At 42.3% G+C, this 19,196-nt stretch overlaps 1 protein-coding gene across 6 annotated transcripts in view; it reads left to right on the plus strand.

Moving 5' to 3' along the window:
• The window catches only part of wdfy3 (WD repeat and FYVE domain containing 3), a 444,121-nt gene that overhangs the window by 335,674 nt on the left and 89,251 nt on the right, over positions 1-19,196 (plus strand). For all 6 annotated transcript variants that reach the window (XM_069926060.1, XM_069926059.1, XM_069926063.1 and 3 more), the window contains 3 exons: positions 10,948-11,178; positions 14,000-14,168; positions 18,262-18,425. In XM_069926060.1, coding sequence (XP_069782161.1) covers positions 10,948-11,178; positions 14,000-14,168; positions 18,262-18,425 — 564 coding nt within the window. The remainder of the gene's footprint in view (positions 1-10,947; positions 11,179-13,999; positions 14,169-18,261; positions 18,426-19,196) is intronic.

The raw sequence follows: 19,196 nt of genomic DNA on the forward strand, positions 1-19,196 counted from the left end.
CTTCTGCAGCCTCCCTGCTTACTCAACACCACCTGCTTATCCATCTACCTTTGTATCATAAATTTGAATTTAGACTAACAACACGGTAACAAGCCATTTCAGCCCATGAGTCCATGCCGCCCGATTTACACCTAATTATCCTCCATCCCTGATACAATTTGAACAATGGGAAGAAACTCCAGGGAAAACCCATATAGACACGGGAAGAATGTACAAGTTCCTTACAAACAGCACAGGATTCGAATCCCAATCGCTGGCACTGTAAAGGTGTTGCGCTAACCACTACACCAACCATGTCACCCTAATTGCCAACAAACTTGGCCACAAATCATTCATTGCATTATCCAAATTATGAATATACAACATGTAAAGAAGCGGCCCGAACACCCACCCTTGTGAAACACCTCTTGCAACTGGCAGCCAACCAGAATAAGATCCCTGTGATCTGAGACACTGCTTCCTGACAATCAATCAATTCTTTATCCACGCTAGTATTTCCTGTTATACCATGGGCTCATCCTGTTAAGTAGCCTCATATGTGGCACCTTTGTCAAAGAACTTCTGAAAATCCAAATACACAACATCCACTGCATCTTCTTTATCTAGCCTGCTTGTTATTTCTTCAAAGATTGCCAATTGGTTTATTGAGCAAGACTTTCCCTGAAGGAAATCCTGCTGGCTTTGACCTCTCTTGTCATGTGCCTGCAAGTATTCTGTAATCTCATCCTTGACAATCAATTCCAACATTTTCCAAACCACTAACATCAGGCTAGCTGGTGTATAATTTACTCTCTGCTGCCTCTCTCTCTTTTTGGATAGTGGGGTGGCATTTGCGATTTTCCCGTCTTCTGGAACCATATCAGAATCTGTTGATTCCTGAAAGATCATTGCCAATGCCTCCACACACTCTACTGCTACTTTCAGAACCCGAGGATGCAATTCATATTAGAATGAAGACGTCCACCCTTTGACCATTCAGCTTTCTGAACACCTTCTCCTTTGAAGTAGTAACTGCACTCACTTTCCTTTCCTGATACCCTTCAACATCTAGCACACTGCAAATGACATCCACAGTAAAGGCTGATGCAAAATCTTCTTCTTTGGCTTGGCTTCGCAGACGAAGATTTATGGAGGGGGTAAAAAGTCCACGTCAGCTGCAGGCTCGTTTGTGGCTGACAAGTCCGATGCGGGACAGGCAGACACGATTGCAGCGGTTGCAAGGGAAAATTGGTTGGTTGGGGTTGGGTGTTGGGTTTTTCCTCCTTTGCCTTTTGTCAGTGAGGTGGGCTCTGCGGTCTTCTTCAAAGGAGGTTGCTGCCCGCCAAACTGTGAGGCACCAAGATGCACGGTTTGAGGCGTTATCAGCCCACTGCCGGTGGTCAATGTGGCAGGCACCAAGAGATTTCTTTAGGCAGTCCTTGTACCTTTTCTTTGGTGCACCTCTGTCACGGTGGCCAGTGGAGAGCTCGCCATATAACACGATCTTGGGAAGGCGATGGTCCTCCATTCTGGAGACGTGACCCATCCAGCGCAGCTGGATCTTCAGCAGCGTGGACTCGATGCTGTCGACCTCTGCCATCTCGAGTACTTCGACGTTAGGGGTGTAAGCGCTCCAATGGATGTTGAGGATGGAGCGGAGACAACGCTGATGGAAGCGTTCTAGGAGCCGTAGGTGGTGCCGGTAGAGGACCCATGATTCAGAGCCGAACAGGAGTGTGGGTATGACAACGGCTCTGTATACGCTTATCTTTGTGAGGTTTTTCAGTTGGTTGTTTTTCCAGACTCTTTTGTGTAGTCTTCCAAAGGCGCTATTTGCCTTGGCGAGTCTGTTGTCTGTCTCATTGTCGATCCTTGCATCTGATGAAATGGTGCAGCCGAGATAGGTAAACTGGTTGACCGTTTTGAGTTTTGTGTGCCCGATGGAGATGTGGGGGGGGCTGGTAGTCAAGGTGGGGAGCTGGCTGATGGAGGACCTCAGTTTTCTTCAGGCTGACTTCCAGGCCAAAAATTTTGGCAGTTTCCGCAAAGCAGGACGTCAAGCGCTGAAGAGCTGGCTCTGAATGGGCAACTAAAGCGGCATCGTCTGCAAAGAGTAGTTCACGGACAAGTTTCTCTTGTGTCTTGGTGTGAGCTTGCAAGCGCCTCAGATTGAAGAGACTGCCATCCGTGCGGTACCGGATGTAAACAGCGTCTTCATTGTTGGGGTTTTTCATGGCTTGGTTCAGCATCATGCTGAAGAAGATTGAAAAGAGGGTTGGTGCGAGAACACAGCCTTGCTTCACGCCATTGTTAATGGAGAAGGGTTCAGAGAGCTCATTGCTGTATCTGACCCGACCTTGTTGGTTTTCGTGCAGTTGGATAATCATGTTGAGGAACTTTGGGGGACATCCGATGCGCTCTAGTATTTGCCAAAGCCCTTTCCTGCTCACGGTGTCGAAGGCTTTGGTGAGGTCAACAAAGGTGATGTAGAGTCCTTTGTTTTGTTCTCTGCACTTTTCTTGGTGCTGTCTGAGGGCAAAGACCATGTCAGTGGTTCCTCTGTTTGCGTGAAAGCCGCACTGTGATTCTGGGAGAATATTCTCGGCGACACTAGGTATTATTCTATTTAGTAGAATCCTAGCGAAGATTTTGCCTGCAATGGAGAGCAACGTGATTCCCCTGTAGTTTGAGCAGTCTGATTTCTCGCCTTTGTTTTTGTACAGGGTGATGATGGTGGCATCACGAAGGTCCTGAGGCAGTTTTCCTTGGTCCCAACAAAGCTTGAAAAACTCATGCAGTTTGGCATGCAGAGTTTTGCCGCCAGCCTTCCAGACTTCTGGGGGGATTCCATCCATACCTGCTGCTTTGCCACTTTTCAGTTGTTCGATTGCCTTATATGTCTCATCCAGGGTGGGAACCTCATCCAGCTCTAGCCTTAGGGGCTGTTGAGGGAGCTGGAGCAGGGCGGAATCTTGGACTGAGCGGTTGGCACTGAAAAGAGATTGGAAGTGTTCTGACCATCGATTGAGGATGGAGATCTTGTCGCTGAGGAGGACTTTGCCGTCTGAGCTGCGCAGCGGGCTTTGGACTTGGGGTGAGGGGCCGTACACAGCCTTTAGAGCCTCATAGAAACCCCTGAAGTCGCCAATGTCCGCGCTGAGCTGTGTTCGTTTGGCGAGGCTAGTCCACCACTCATTTTGGACCTCCCGGAGTTTGCGCTGAAGATGGCTGCATGCGCGACGGAAGGCTTGTTTCTTCTCTGGACAGGACGGCTTTGTAAGGTGAGCCTGGTGGGCAGCTCGCTTCTTTGCCAGCAGCTCCTGGATTTCCTGGCTGTTTTCGTCAAACCAGTCCTTGTTTTTCCGGGAGGAGAAGCCCAGTACCTCTTCAGTGGATTGCAGTATGGTAGTCTTCAACTGATCCCAGAGGGTTTCAGGGGACGGGTCCGTGAGGCGGGTTGCAACGTCGAGCTTTGCTTTGAGGTTTGCCTGGAAGTTTCCTCTCGCTTCGTCTGACTGCAGGTTTCCAACATTGAACCTCTTTCTGGGGGCTTTATTGTTCCTGGGCTTTGGCTTGAAGTGAAGGTTGAGCTTGCAGCGAACCAGCCGCTGGTCAGTGTGGCATTCCGCGCTAGGCATGACCCTGGTGTGGAGCACATCTTGTTTGTCACTTTCTCGCACCAGGATGTAGTCCAGGAGGTGCCAGTGTTTGGATCGGGGATGCATCCAGGTGGTCTTAAGGCTGTCCCTCTGCTGAAAAAGGGTGTTTGTAATGACAAGTCGCTGTTCTGCGCAGAGCTCCAACAGGAGGCGCCCATTGTCGTTGCACTTGCCGACGCCATGCTTGCCCAGGATTCCTGGCCAGGTTTCTGAGTCTTTGCCGACGCGAGCGTTGAAGTCGCCCAGGATGACAACCTTGTCGGCTGTAGGGGTACGTTGGATGAGGTTGCGCAGGTCGGTGTAGAACTTATTCTTTTCTGCTGGTTCCGCCTGGAGGGTTGGAGCATAGACACTGATGAGGGTGATGTGACGCTTGTTTTGAAGTGGGAGTCGCATGGACATGATTCGGTCCGAGAGGCCTGTCGGAAGGTTTTCGTTTGGAGGCAATGAAGCTCTTGACCATGAAGCCTACACCAGATAGGCGTCGTTCATCCGAAGGCTTGCCAGACCAGTAGAGTGTGTAGCCCGCGCCGCGTTCTTGGAGGCTGCCTACATCTGCCAGGCGGACTTCACTGAGAGCGGCTATGTCGATGTCAAGTCTGAGGAGTTCATGTGCAATGAGGGCAGACCGACGTTCAGGTCGGTGGCTGTCAGCCTTGTCTAGCATGGTTCTGATGTTCCAGCATGCTAGCTTGAGTTTGTGAGCATCTTTTGAGGGGGAGGACGTGGAGGGGGAGGACGTGGAGGGGGAGGACGTGGAGGGGGAGGACGTGGACCTGTCCTCGGGCCTGCGCAAAGGAGCTTTTAGGTGGAGTGCAGTGCGCGCAGTACTGGCCCCACCCTTTACACCCATGGTTCGTGTGCCGTGGCCAAGCAAGCTGGGACGTGGCATCGAGGTCCTTGGGTCGTAGGTTTTATATCGGAGTGGCCTTCTCCTATGCAGGTTTCTTACCCGGGCTGGAGGGGCCTGCCTCCCCTCCTAGGTCGGTCCATACTGCCCGGACCGGGGCCGAGGCCGCCGCAGTTCACCCTGTGCCTGGATTGGGGCCGCCGCCTCCCACTCTCTGCCCGGATCGGGGCCTTCGCCTGCCCCACTCAACCGAGGCCGGGGCCGCCGTCTCCCCCTTACTCCTGCCCGGATCGGGGCCGCCGCTGTCTACCCTTCGCCCGGACCGGGGCCGGGGCCGCTGCTGCTCTCCCTGTGCCTGGACTGGGGCCGCCGCCTCCCACTCCCTGCCCGGACCGGGGCCTCCGCCTGCCTCACACGACCGAGGCCGGGGCCGCCGTCTCCCCCTTGCTCCTGCCCGTATCGGGGCCGCCGCCGTCTACCCTTCGCCCGGACCCAGGCCGGGGCCGCTGCTGCTCTCCCTGTGCCTGGACTGGGGCCGCCGCCTCCCACTCCCTGCCCGGACCGGGGCCTCCGCCTGCCTCACTCGACCGAGGCCGGGGCCGCTGTCTCCCCCTTGCTCCTGCCCGTATCGGGGCCGCCGCCGCTGGTAGACCACTAAACCGAAAGGAACATGCTGAGTCTTGCAGAGTTCCCATTTTAGTATAATGGGATTATCACTATAATGGGATAGTATAGACTGGAGGAACTAAATGGTCATGGTTAACATTTCACACAAGCATCAAGCACAACACAAGTCACACCCCAGTGATAATTCGATACATTAGAAGAACTGAGGGAATTCTTGTCACAGTCTGTTCCAGAATTCAATACATTTGCAGACATTGTGATTATGCAAAGGAGAACTATACTGACTGCTGGAGAGGAAACAGCTCTATGAAAGTAGCTCTTGTGGCCAACCATTTTTTTGTGAAATTCAGGGTAAAGCATACTCTCTGAATGACTGGGCCAATTCAGTGGATTGACCTGTGCCAGGAGTGTCTTTTTGGGAAGCAAAGTGCTTCATTTTGATTGTGACTAACAGTGGAGGTCACTTGGAGGAGAGACTGCTTCATTTTAAGTGTGACTAGCAGTGATGTTACTTGGAGAGACCGGTGCCAGGGTCTTGGAAGCTTCATGGAGGCTGCGCAGTTCTAGTCTTGCCTACAAAAGGACAAAGAGTGTTGTGACCACAGCTCATGTTGATGGACATTTCTGCAAAGGCATTGCAAGAATTCATGAGTCAGTAGCAGCCACAACTCCAGTCTTCCCATCAGTTCAACATTACTTCTGGGCATCAAATTTCAAAGGCCTACACTTCAACACTGAATTTGAAAGACTGAACTTTGAAGTAACTGTCTAGATTTTGGTCTGGACTGTAATGGTCTGGGTATATCACATGCATACACACACAAACACACCCTTAGTGTCAATGATAGTTTAAGAGTTAGAAATAAAATTGGTGTTTTAAAATTAAAAACTGGTTCATTGCCTATTGCTGCTCGTTATGTGTGGTTCGTAACACATTCCTCTGCCATCCCTTTGTCTCATTATTATTTCTACAGTGTCATTTTCTAATGGTCCTACATCTACTTTTACCTCTCTTTATATACGTGAAGAAGCTTTTTGTATCCTCTTTGATCTTATTTGCTAGCCGCCTTTCCCACTTCATCTTTTCCCTCCTTATGAGTTTTTTAGTTGCCTTTTGTAGGTTTTTAAAAACTTCCCAATCCTCTTTCTTCCCACTAAATTTTGCTTCCTTGTATACCCTCTTTTTGGGTTTTTATGTTAGCTTTGGCTTCCCTTGTCAGCCACAGTTGAGACATTTTTTGATTTGAATTTTTGGGGTTTTTTTTTGTATGTATTTGTTCTATAGTCAGGACAATGTGAACTATTTTGTAACTGTGTAAGAATACACCCTTCTCACTGTAGTAACTGTAGTGTACCACTGTGGGACGTATACATATATATGAGTGTGTGTGAACAAATTCCTGTGATGGTGGAAGTAAAGTCTCTCTGTCATTTGAATCTTGCATCTCTAAGTTTTTAAGAAGCTTCCCAAGTAATACAGAGATATAACATGGTGGCAGTGATGGGATGAGAACAAGAATAAAGCCATATAATTGATTGTAAGTCACTGAAATACGAAGGGGAAGAAGAGAAAAAACATTACTGAAAAAATAATGGCTGGAGCAACAGCAGTTCACCCAGTGATGGACTGGGAGGCTGAAGACATTGTTGAATCATTTTAAAAGTTTTAGCAGAAGTGCAATTTGGCATTCAAAAGCTATTTTAAAAATGCAACAGCAGAGGAGAAGGTAATTTATCTACTTCTCTAGAGAGGGGAGGGAGGCCTTGACTTATTTAATAGCTGGGAGCTTACAGAGATGGAGAAAAATGATCCAAAGCAGATATTTGCAAAGTTTGCTTCTCACCTTGAACCCAGGTCTAATCATAGAATTAAACGCTATGAGTTTCAAGGCTTAATGCAAGAGACTGATGAAACTGTTGTTAATTTCGTCACTAGACAAAAAAAATTGTTGCTGCAAAATGCAGACTTAAGGATAGAGAGGATAATTTAGTTGATAACTAATATGGGGCAGTGCCCATCCTGAAGAGCAAAAGTCTCTTATAGGAAAGGATAGCTTGAAGCTGGCTGAAGCTACAGACACAGAAAGAGCCTTTGAAGACACAAGGATAAAAATGAAATCCCGATCTTTGCACCCACCCACAGCAAAGAGAAGGAAGGGTTGATGCTACATAGAACACATTCACAAAAGTGCAACCCCCCCCCCCCCACCCAGACCTGCAGAAAGTGCAGAAGACAACACCCCTTCGATGACTGAAACAAACGCCCTGCATACAGTTCTGAATGTAGAGCCTGTGCTAAAGCAAACCACTGGGTGAAGATGTGCAAGTCTGGTATGAAGAAAACAGTAATACCAGTGAATAAAAAAGACAAGAAGAAGATTCACCACATAAAAGGAAACAACAATGAGGACTCCGACATCCAAATACTGGACATAGAATCCATACACCTTCACGAGATGTCGGGTGAGATGAAAGAAGGAAGCGAGTTGTACACAAGGATCCAAATGCAGGGGACAATCCAAAACAAGCCTACGATAATTTAAAGGTAAAGATGGAGACTGGATCACAAAGCCACATCCTTCAACTCAAACTCTACTGCCAGATGTTCCCAGAGAACATAATAAAGTGTTATCCAAAAGGTGGTGCATTGGAAACAGCAAATGTCACATTAACGGCCTATGATCAAGCAGCTAGAGAGAACTAAAATCAATGGCTACCATAAGGGAAAGAACATCCTCTGTACATTCTACCTGGTAGATGCAGACAGACCAGCAATTCAAGGTCTGGATAGCTACCAGGAATTGCAGTTGATTTCTGTCAATTATGAAATCCAGACAAAGAAGATATCCAAAAGGATCAACATAAACACACAACATAAAGAGGAAATGATTTCCACAGAAGTACCTGCCAGGACATGGCACACTGTGAAAGCAGATTTGTTCACTGAGAATCAAGAGTGGTATTTAATAGTAGTTTGTTACTACTCTTAAGTTTCCATTCATCAAAAGGATGAAAAACCTGACACGTCAACTATCACATCAGAAATTAGAGCACTCCTTGCTGAACAAGGAATACCCACGCAAGTAACATGTGACAATAGAAAACAGTTCACGTCACAAGAATTCAGAAAGCTGGCTGCAGAGTATGGGTTTGTTATCATTACATCATCCCCATACTACCCCAAAGGTCATGGGTCATTGAAAGACAAGTGCAAACTGTGAACCACACTCTAGTTAAGTGTCGCAAAACAAAAGAAGACTCATACATAGTTCCGAGCAACACCTTTAAGGGCTGACATGAAGTCCCCAGCAGAACTTCTAAATGGCAGGAAATTTAAAACAACTCTGTCAAGCAAAATACACCCTCCAGAAGACCAGGAGAAAACCATAAGAAGACTGGCTGACACACAAGAAGGACCCCAGCATTATAACAAACATGCACAAACATTGCCAGAGCTCTTCAGAGGGCAGCATGCACATATTCAAGAGGTGATGTTGAAAACATGGACCCCAGCAAAGGTCATCAGAGAAACTGAGACACCAAGGTCATACATTGTTGAGACAGACTCTGGCAATTAGCTGAGGAGAAACAGAATTCACATCCGGCTGACACAAAATGTGATGAAGCAGAAAGCTTTAATACCACCAAAGCCTGCAACACCAATATCAAATGAGGTATCGAGTGAAGAGACCACAACCACTAATACTGAAACATCAACACAGCAGTTGTCAGGTAAAACACAACAATGGTACGTGTGTTCCAGCAACACAGAGCCCAATGATCGCAGTCAAATCGCCAGTGCGATATCGATAAGAACTATTTAAAAATAGTTGTGTAAGTAAGCTAGTGTACAAGTTCAGTTACTTAAGTTGCATTGGAAAGAAAATGATAAAAAACATTAAATTTTTCTTTATCTTGAGAAGGAGGGATGTTATATAGTCAGAATAATGTGAACTATTTTGTAACCACATGAGAATACACCCTTCTCACTATAGTGCACCATAGTTGGGTGTGTGTGAACAGATTGCTGTGATGGTGGAAGACGTCAGTAAGTAAAGTCTGTCATTTGAATCTTGCATCTCTGAGTTATTTAAGAAGCCTCCCAAGTAACACAGAGATATAACAGTATTTATCCTGCTCCTTCCTCATTTCTTGCGAAAACTCCATCCATTGCTGCTCTGTTGCTTTCTCTACTAGTGCCCCCTTCCAATCTACTTTGGCCATATCCCCTTTCATGCCACTGTAATGTCCTTTACTCCACTGAAATACCGGCACATTTGATTTTAATTTCTCTTTGTTAAATCTAAATTGAACTCAATCATATTGTGATCACTGCTTCCTAATTATTCCCTTATTTTAAGATAATTGATCACCTCTGGTGCATAGCATGACCCCAAATTGAGTACATTTAATCCCCTCATGGGCTCATTAACAAACTGTCTCCAGCGATCGAGCTAGTCGTACGAGTTCTGGAAGGGTCCAGTCACCCTTCTCCAGGAGTTGCTCCCAGATGTGGTTGGAATGGAAGCTAGCCACTAACCTGTCATAGATGAGCTCCTCTTGGTAGGCCGGCGCAGTCACATCTCTGCACCCACAGGCTCGCCCCAGCTTCGTCATTCCCCTTAAAAAATTGTCGATGGACTTACCAGGGCCCTGGCGTCAGGTGACCAATAGGTAGCGGGCGTACATGGCATTCATTGGGCCACTGTATTGCTGGTGCAGTAGGACTATTGCATCATCATACTTCTCGCTGTCCCGTATTATTTGATATGCTCAGTGGCCCACCAATGAAAAGAGCAGATTGTACTTGTCATCATCTGCAGTGATCTCGTGACGCTTCATGAAGGCCTTTAACCAATGTATCCACATATTAAATTTGACGGGGGTCTCTGTTTCCCTGCTTCTCCACTCAGATCACCTTGTCCATGGCAAGTAATTCTGGACATTGAATTGTGGCTCGATCAATAACCACAACCAGATGCAAAGCTAGTAGTTAAAGGTTTTAATATCCAGATACACAGGGCATGTCTCTACATGCTGCTGGCTCAGATCCAAGTTGGTATGGAGGGAGGAGACTAGGGTTATCAGCCTTTATTAGGGGATCGTACAGGGACGGAGATGGGACAGCCTGTACAGTCCAGTGAGGTAACACCTGCACTACCGTTGTCCACCACATAGGCTTTCTAGAAATTCCCTTGAGACCCAGTCTCAACCTGCTTCTCTCAATCTACTTGCATGTTAAAATCTCCCATGACTACCATTAATGACATTGCCCTCTGACATGCCATTTCCCTTTGCTGTTGTAATTTGTTACCCACATCCCAGTTACTATTTGGAGGTCTGTATATAACTGCTAGCATTGTTTTTTTTAAACCTTTGCCATTTCTTTACTCAACCCACAATGATTCTGTCATATGATACTACGTCACCTCTTTCTAGTGATTTAATGTTGTTCCTTACCAACAAGCCCTTCTGCGATGTACACAGCTTGGACACACAGCTTCCAATGACAACTAATCTTTTGCCACGACTATGAGATGGCCACAATCTCATACATAAATTAGTCAATATTAATTGTTATTACTGAGTTCTTTAAATGTGACAATTTTATGTAGGTCACATGAATGTATTCATATGTTTTACTATATATAAGAGACAGGCAGTGAATGCATTTTTGATAATTATTTACTATTGGGCTAACATTTTATAATTTAACGTCTTGCTATCCATCAATTTGTTGAAGCATACATGTATGTTAACAAAATATGGAACTCTTAGTTCTCTGCTTTTCCCTGCCTACTACAATTAACAATTAAGGTTCTAATTTTGCAGCGTCAGCAGAATGTCCTCAAATACGTAACAGAAGAATGGGCTCAGATAGAGTATGAACTACTGCGAGAGAGGGGCTTATGGGGGCCTCCAATTGGATCACACCTTGATAAATGGATGTTGGAAATGCCAGAAGGTCCCTGCCGAATGAGAAAGAAGATGGTGCGAAATGATATGTTTTATATACATTATCCATATTTACCAGAAAATGAGCAAGAATCTACCAGTCTCCTGGTGAGTCTTGCAGAAACTCATGCAAAAGCGGAATTATTTTAAACAGAGCTTTAGAAATTAAGAGCTGCCTTGAAGGCCAATACTTTGTTATTAATAAAATGTATTTGTGTTTTAATAGCATTTGACATTTCATTTATGCTTGCTTTGCATATCTATTTGTAAATATGTTAATGAAAAGTTTCTGTGACTAATTGTAATGAAGTGTAAGATAGAATAATGCAAAATATCTAGCTATAGGATAAAAATCAATTTGGTTTATTATTGAATACAAGAATAAATGTTACATTTAGACAAACAGCACAATAACAGGCTATTGTGACCCACAAGCCCATCCCCCGCAAATACTCCAGTTGAGAGACACCATGCTAACCAGCAGTGGTGCGATGACTGAGAACCCCTTTCCTCTCCAACTACATGGTGAGATGGAGGAAAAATTGATTAAAATTAATGAAATTCATTTGAATTAAACTCTTAAAAGGCCCAAAGTTTTGGCTCAGCAACAAGCAGCCCACAGTTCCCATTGGCTTCCAAATAATGATCAGCTAAACCTAACTCAGGGTCTGAGTTACAGGGAAAGGTTGTGCAGACTGGGGCTTTTTTCTCTGGAGCGTAGAAGATTGAGAGGGGACTTGATAGAGGTGTTTAAGATTTTAAAAAGGACAGACAGAGTAAATGTGGATAGGCTTTTTCAATTAAGAAAGGGGGAGATTCAAACTCGAGGACATGGTTTAAGATTGAAGGGGGAAAATTATAAGGGGAACATGAGGGGAAATTTCTTTACGCAGAGGGTGGTAGGGATGTGGAATGAGCTTCCGGCAGACGTGGTCGAGGCGGGATCATTGGTTACATTTAAGGGAAGACTGGATCGTTACATGGATAGGAGGAGACTAGAGGGGTATGGACCGGGTGCTGGTCAGTGGGACTAGGAGGGTGGGGATTTGCTACGGCATGGACTAGTAGGGCCGAACTGGCCTGTTCTGTGCTGTAAGTGGTTATATGGTTATATAACCACATAATGCAATGGAAGAGCCAACTTGACCCCTTATAGCAAAGCTATAAATGCCAGCAGCAGCCTTGTGTTGTGCTTCAATTGGATCAAGATTTGGAGAGAGGATGCAAAACAAGACATCATAAGACAGAGGAGCAGAAATAGGCTATTCAGCCCATCGAGTCTGCCCACCACCTAATCATATAACCATAACCATATAATCATTTACGGAGCAGAAACAGGCCATGTTGGCCTTTCGAGTCCGCACCGGTTCACTGATTTTGTGCGCCCTCTTCAGGCATTGGTCCTGGTAGATCTTAATTCAATAACGATGGGCGAATTCAATGCAAGTGAAATCAGATAATACCAAAACTATGAGCAAACAGATTGACTGTCTGTGTACCAAAAATAGTAAAACTTGACGAAACTGGATTTATTAAGAAAAGACAAACAATGGACAATATCTCTAAGTTCATTAACTTAATCCATGCAGTACAAGGAAAGAAGACTCCAACAGTGGCAGTTGCTTTTGATGCAGAAAAAGCCATTGACAGGGTAGAATGGAATTATTTATTTAAAGTACTACAGCGGTTCAACCTACCAGAGAAATATCATGAGCTGATCCATTTTCCCACTCAACCCCACTGCTTGGCCTTCTCCCCATAAAAGGCCATCATGCCCAGGCTGATCAAGAACCTATCAATGTCCCATAACTTCCAACACTTCCCCATAACAAAACTGAAAAGACTTTTAAGAGAAGGCAAAACGAAGAAAATAAAAACTATATTTCTGCCATCCAAAACCTATTCAAACATTAAAAATAATACAACTTTTTAATCTTAATAATGAATACATTTTCATATCCATTTAGAACATTTGCATGTTCTGAACATGTTATTAAATTTTTCAGCTTCAATTCTGTGGATATCAATTACTACTTTTGAGATCACCTGATTAATTTTGGATTTTTATTTAAAACTTTGCTGCCACCTACTTATGTTGACATTTTGCATATCTTATAATTTATTACAATAGTGCTGCTCTGTGATACTGAAAATCTGATGAGTATTTCTTGTATTCGTAACACTTTATTTTAGTACGTCATTGCTATTAAAGTATCCGAGATGCCTTGGTTTGATGATGTTTCTGAAAAAGTAAAGGAGAAAAAAAGAAACCGGTTGCTTGGCCCATTTAAAATTTGGCAATGAATAGACCTGCATGATGAGTATTGTAGCGTATCTTTATGATTAGCTTCTTCTGGTGCATTTTTGAGCTGCAAGATGATTCACTCTTCACGCCAGAATTTGTTTTTTTTACACCTGTCTCCGAAATAAATTGATGTAGACTGTTTGAAGCAGACTAATCAGCTTTCTTGGGCTGAAGTCTCACCTTATCCCTTGAAATAGCATGAATGCTATTTGTTGAGGCCTAGTGTTTTAAGCTCCATTGTTTCAGGCTAAGTGTGAATGTATAATTTTAATTGAGTCAGCTTATTTTCCTCTCCCTTCATCCAGCCCCTGAAAAACAAAGGGATAAACTATCAGATCAAAACATTATTTTTAAAAACTGCACATATGAATAATTTCATAATTAAGCCACATAACTTCAATTTTAAATATTGTTTTGCAAAGTGAACCACATTTTGCTAAAGCGTATTTGTTAAACAAGATGTTGCCACATAATGGTTGTGACTATTTGATATTGCAGATGGTTTTCTACACAATAGACATGCCTGATTGCTGTAAACAGCTTTTATTTTTCGTCATATTCTACCCTATAATATCTCAGAAGCTGTATTACACAGAAACATTCTCTTGCATTTTGTTTTTACAGAAACCCACTCGCTACCGTAGAGCTATAAGCTATGACAGTAAAGAATACTATATACGTCTGTCAGCTGGAAATCCTACCATGTACCCAGATACAATTGAAGAGAGTTCAGAAGGTGAAACCACCCAGCATGAACCAGAACATGGAGAAGACACAATTGCAAGAGTCAAAGGTTAAATAAATCATTATATTTAGAAAGCTCCTTTATTGTTGTTGCAACTGGATTTTTGGTTTGAATAATTGTAAGATAACATTTTCTAGATGTTTAATTTCACAATTATTTAACAAAACAAAAATAAATCTAGAGTGTGTATTGTCTCAGTAATCTGATAGCCACAGTAGTTAGGACTGTAATCTTACACCTTCAGCAAACAGTTCATTTCAAATTTCTACTGCTGTCTGTTAGAGTTTATATATTCTACGTAACTATGTGGGTTTATATAGGTTTCCTCCTATGTCTCATGCTGGGCGTAGGTAAATTGGTTGTTGAAATCTACCCTGGTGCAGGTGGGTAATAGATTGTTGGCATTCAGTTAATACCAATTTCTAGAGCAGTAGTTCTCAACTTTTTTTTCCCCCCCACTCACATCTCTAACTGCAGAACACCTATATCATAGGATTCCTTCGGTGCTCTGTTGTTAGTAAGGGATTACTTAAGGTGGTATATGAGTGGAAAGAAAAAAGTTGAGAACCACTGTCCTGGAGCAATGTTATCAATCCTATTGCTCCACTTACTGAGAAAGAATGGGTTGCAGGGAAATTGGGGAATGGAATTGCTCTTAGTGCTTGCATATACTCATTAGGCTGAATGCCCCCCCCCCCACCTTCTTTACATCATAAGGAAATGGGAAATTTCATGACATGTCCTAACAATCTAAATTTGACTCCTTTGCTCTCATAATAGTAGTTGCAACAGTCCAAAATTTATGCACAGCATAATTTGCAGTTGTTAAAAATGTGTCCATCTCATCTTCATCTCCTAATAATTCTGATTTGTATAGTTTCATTTTTAACATTTTTAATATTGTCTAAAAATGTTACTTATTTCTTTTTGATATTATGTTGTAATATTGGCCTCTGTTTTTATTGCTTTTATCATCCTAGATGACTCCTCTGCCTTTACCTGCCAAGATAAAACTTTGTGCCTGTTGGCCTTATTCATAATATTTATTGTTTAGTTTTTGATATAATTTTCTTGTAACCCCTTTCTTTGATATTATTTTCTAGTTCCTTTGTATCTTTCTCTAAACCATCCAAATCTGTACCATATTCTCTCAGGATTTTTTGTATAAGAAATATTTTGACCTCTTATGGAAGCTTTAAGCATATCCTATATTAAAAGCTATTATCAGTGGAAGAAAGATTCGTTTCACAAAATAATTCTATCTGTCTTAATAAATTCACAAAAGTCCTTCCTTTTCAGTAGTGTGGCATTGAGACCCATCTATACACATTTTCTTGTTTATCAATTATCGCAATAGTTATGGCGAATGATCTGATAAGTCTCACCAAATATTCTATTTTTACCACTCTACTTTTTAACTGGACAAACATTAAAAAGAAACCAGTCCTTGTATGTGAGACATGTGCCCTTGAGAAGAATGAATAGTCTCTTTATGGGATTAAGCTGCCTTCATATATCAATGAAATTTAAATTCTTCATAAATTAAAGTGTTGTTTTTGCAGCTTTTGCCCTTGTTACTGTTCTGGCTGATTTATCCAATATTGGATCTAGACAGAAATTGAAATCTCCTCCAACCAGTATATTTTATCTTCCCTTTGCTGTTTTTAAAAAGATAACCTTCATAAAAGCTTCATCATCATAATTTGGTGCCGAGATATTCATAAAAGTCCAAGATTCTACATAAATTGTTCAATGTCTTCCACCTTGGTCAGTCAATGTTTTCTTCTATTGTTATTGATATATTTTTATTAATTAAAATAGCTACTCCTCTTGCTTTAGAGCCAAATAAAGATGATATTACTTGACCCACCCATCCTCTTTTTAATTTAGCATGCTCCAATTTGGTAAAATGTGTTTCTTGTAGAAAGACTACATCTGCCTTTAATTTTTTTAGGTATACCAAGACCCACTTCATTTTCACTGGCCCACTTATCCCATTATAAATTTTAACGTTCTATCCATACCAATTTTTAAACAAATATTGTCTCACTATAAAACCTTTTTGGTTGCTTAAATAATACTGATCCTTCCCCTTTAAAAAACACGTCCTGACAGTGACGTAAACAGGAAATCCCAATGCCCATGAGAAAATCCTGCGGAATCTCTCGGGGAAGAAGAACCTCTCCCTTTAGCGCCATCTTTTCTTTGATACTTCTCTCCAGGTGCCATTCTCCCCCTTAGACCAGAGTTTCCACCCTGCTATAATTTTTCCCAAGCTTTCACTCTTTACTGAGCTCACTGTGAACATTTCAATAAAATTTATTTTTAAACAATAAATACAGGAATATAACTTTTATTTAGTCCCATTATAAACATTCTTCACAATCTTCTTCTTTAACAACATTATTCACAAGGAGTCTTCCACCTCATTCTTAATCTTGAAAAATCACTGATTACCTTTTACTTCGATCCTTAGAGTCACAGGGTATATCATCGAATATTTCAAGTGTTTGGAACGCAGTTGTCTTTTTTACATCGTCAAACTCCTTCCTTTGCTTACTCAAAGTAGGACTAAAATTTGAAACTTTAATATTGATATTGACTTTTAAACAATTCTTTAACCATCTTCACTCCAAGAAATACAACTCTTATTTCTGTAATCATGACTTATTATTTTACCTTTAGAGTCTATATATCATTCTATTACATTTATTATATTAAATAGTGCTGCTCAGAGCAGTCAATTATTAGTATAGGTGTGGTATAACCAAGACTTTTTATATGAATAGCACTTATAACCCTTTGTCCTCAGGTCCACCTAGGGTCAGCACCAAGGAGGGGCATTTACGGGCATTGCCCCCCCAAATGAGGTATTGTGACTCCCCACTTGCTTGCAACCATTGCCCACCCTCAAAAATAATAAGGTATTGTAACCCATAGCCTAACATCATAGCGGGATCAATGACTGTCTTTGTTACCCATACAGCTGGAACCGCTCTGCCAGTGCTCCACGGTAATGCCCACAATGCATCATGGCAAGGTTGACAGTACAAAGCAGGAGAACTCCCTAGTGGTCATGGGTGAGGAGTACGGGGTGGGAAGGGTCCGCATAGTGGCATCGCATCCACCCTGCGCTGCCAAGGGCCTGTCGAACTGCCAATGCCAGAAGGGAGCTCACAGGCATACACAAGGAAGCACCACCCTCTCCCCAACCACTGAGCAAGTGTTCAAAAGTCAGACTGTGCTATCCACGAATACCCTTACGCCCCCACCAAGACTTGTTCTGGCATCAACCCTGGGACCAGCAGCATTCTACTACGCATGCAGATTATTTTTGGATCCTCTTCATATTATGTTAATAATCACTCTGTATGGATGCCATCTTTTTATATTTCTACTATTTTTAGATTTCAGCCGTTTCTAACCTTTCTAGGTCCAAAATGGCTCATGATCTCAACTTTTACTGAAATCTATTTGTCACTTTGTTGTCATTTTGTTTGAGCCAGTTATCTTACATTCGTACTTCTTTCCACTGTATGCAAAACTGCATACCATCGATACATCTGACCATCGAGCCATTTCTGTCTGTGATAAATAGGTTGAAGAGTTACAGACTCAACACACTCAGATGCCATTAATCACATTCTGATAATGTGAGGATCTGTCCATTTTCCATCTAATGCAACTTGGCCAGTTTCCCAGATGGGAAATAGTCTACCTTAAGTTCCTTTTTGAGGGATTTAAAGTCTATTTTTTTTTAAACGCATCAAATATACTTACATGTCCACTCTTTCAAAATATTATGTTTGGATCATCACTCATAAGATAATCAGGCATAGCAGTCAGGATAGCTTCTTGGCTATCACTGTCATAAACTTGCTGCAGCAAAAAATTACATAGCAATGCTTTAAGGAAAAACAGAAGGATTAGAAAAAAGTATCTGATTATGGCCATGAAATTACCAACATTTGGCAACATGATTAAAAGTGTTGAAATAATCAAGGATTTTGCCACCGTTTATAAATTATATCTATTTATATCATTTTAATAAATAGTAAAATGTAAATAATATTTTTCTTTTGAGGGAATCTGTGTACATATTTTCATTGATTTTGTAAATTAACCAAGTATAATTGTATAGGGATCGTTAAACCACCTTTGAAACGTTCACGTTCTGCCCCTGATGGTGGGGATGATGATACCGCAGAGCCTTTCCTTGACCAGGCTTCTGAAGGAAGTTCAGTGGAAGAAGAAGAGAAGACTGATAACCAAACACTCCTACAATTATTAGAAGAAGGTGAAAAGGTACATAAATTAATTATCCTTTTCTGTGGGAAATGAGAAGTAGCTTGAACTGGCTGAATTTTTAAAGCAAACACATTGCTGCCTTTCCAGAATTTTTTTTCTTTTTTTGAAAAAAATATGGTTGTTTGAAAGGCTGTTCTGTGTTTTGGGAGTTGTGGGTAAAATGGGAAAAACTGAATAAATTGAAAGTTTGTTAGCTTGAAAAAAAGGCTTTATTCCTTTGGCTTCCTGATTAATGTATCTGCTAACTAATGTTGTTAACCAAGTTATCACAGTTGGAACAAATAGATTTCAAATGACAGGTCTAATCTTTGTGATGTAGTTCTGCAAGGGAACTTTTCTCTGATCAAATGGTATGAAGAAATCAAACTACTGCTTTTGAAATTATCACTTTTTTTAGGGTGTAGTAGTGGATTAGTAACTCACTACATGTCAGATCCTCTTTATTCAACTATTGGAAAGCAGGTGTAAGATTGCAGATATTCCTTGAGAAAGGAGTAAGATATGGGAAGGGCTTATTCTGCACAACATTAGCTCTAAATGCAAGCAATTGTAAAGCACAAAACAAAATAAAAACATTAAAATGATGTCACCTTCCCCATTTGGGGAGAGAAAAATATCTGCAGATTTTAAAAGTCATGGAAGACTGCGTTAGTTGACTTTCCATGCTTAATGCATAATCTCTGCGTTTGAGTAAATGGATTCTATTGAAGGCAAGTTCTAGCTGCTGACCTCATAGATCCAACACTGCAAGAAGCCCCACAGACTGAC

Source organism: Narcine bancroftii, chromosome 3 (assembly GCF_036971445.1).
Source record: "Narcine bancroftii isolate sNarBan1 chromosome 3, sNarBan1.hap1, whole genome shotgun sequence".
NCBI lineage: Eukaryota > Metazoa > Chordata > Chondrichthyes > Torpediniformes > Narcinidae > Narcine > Narcine bancroftii.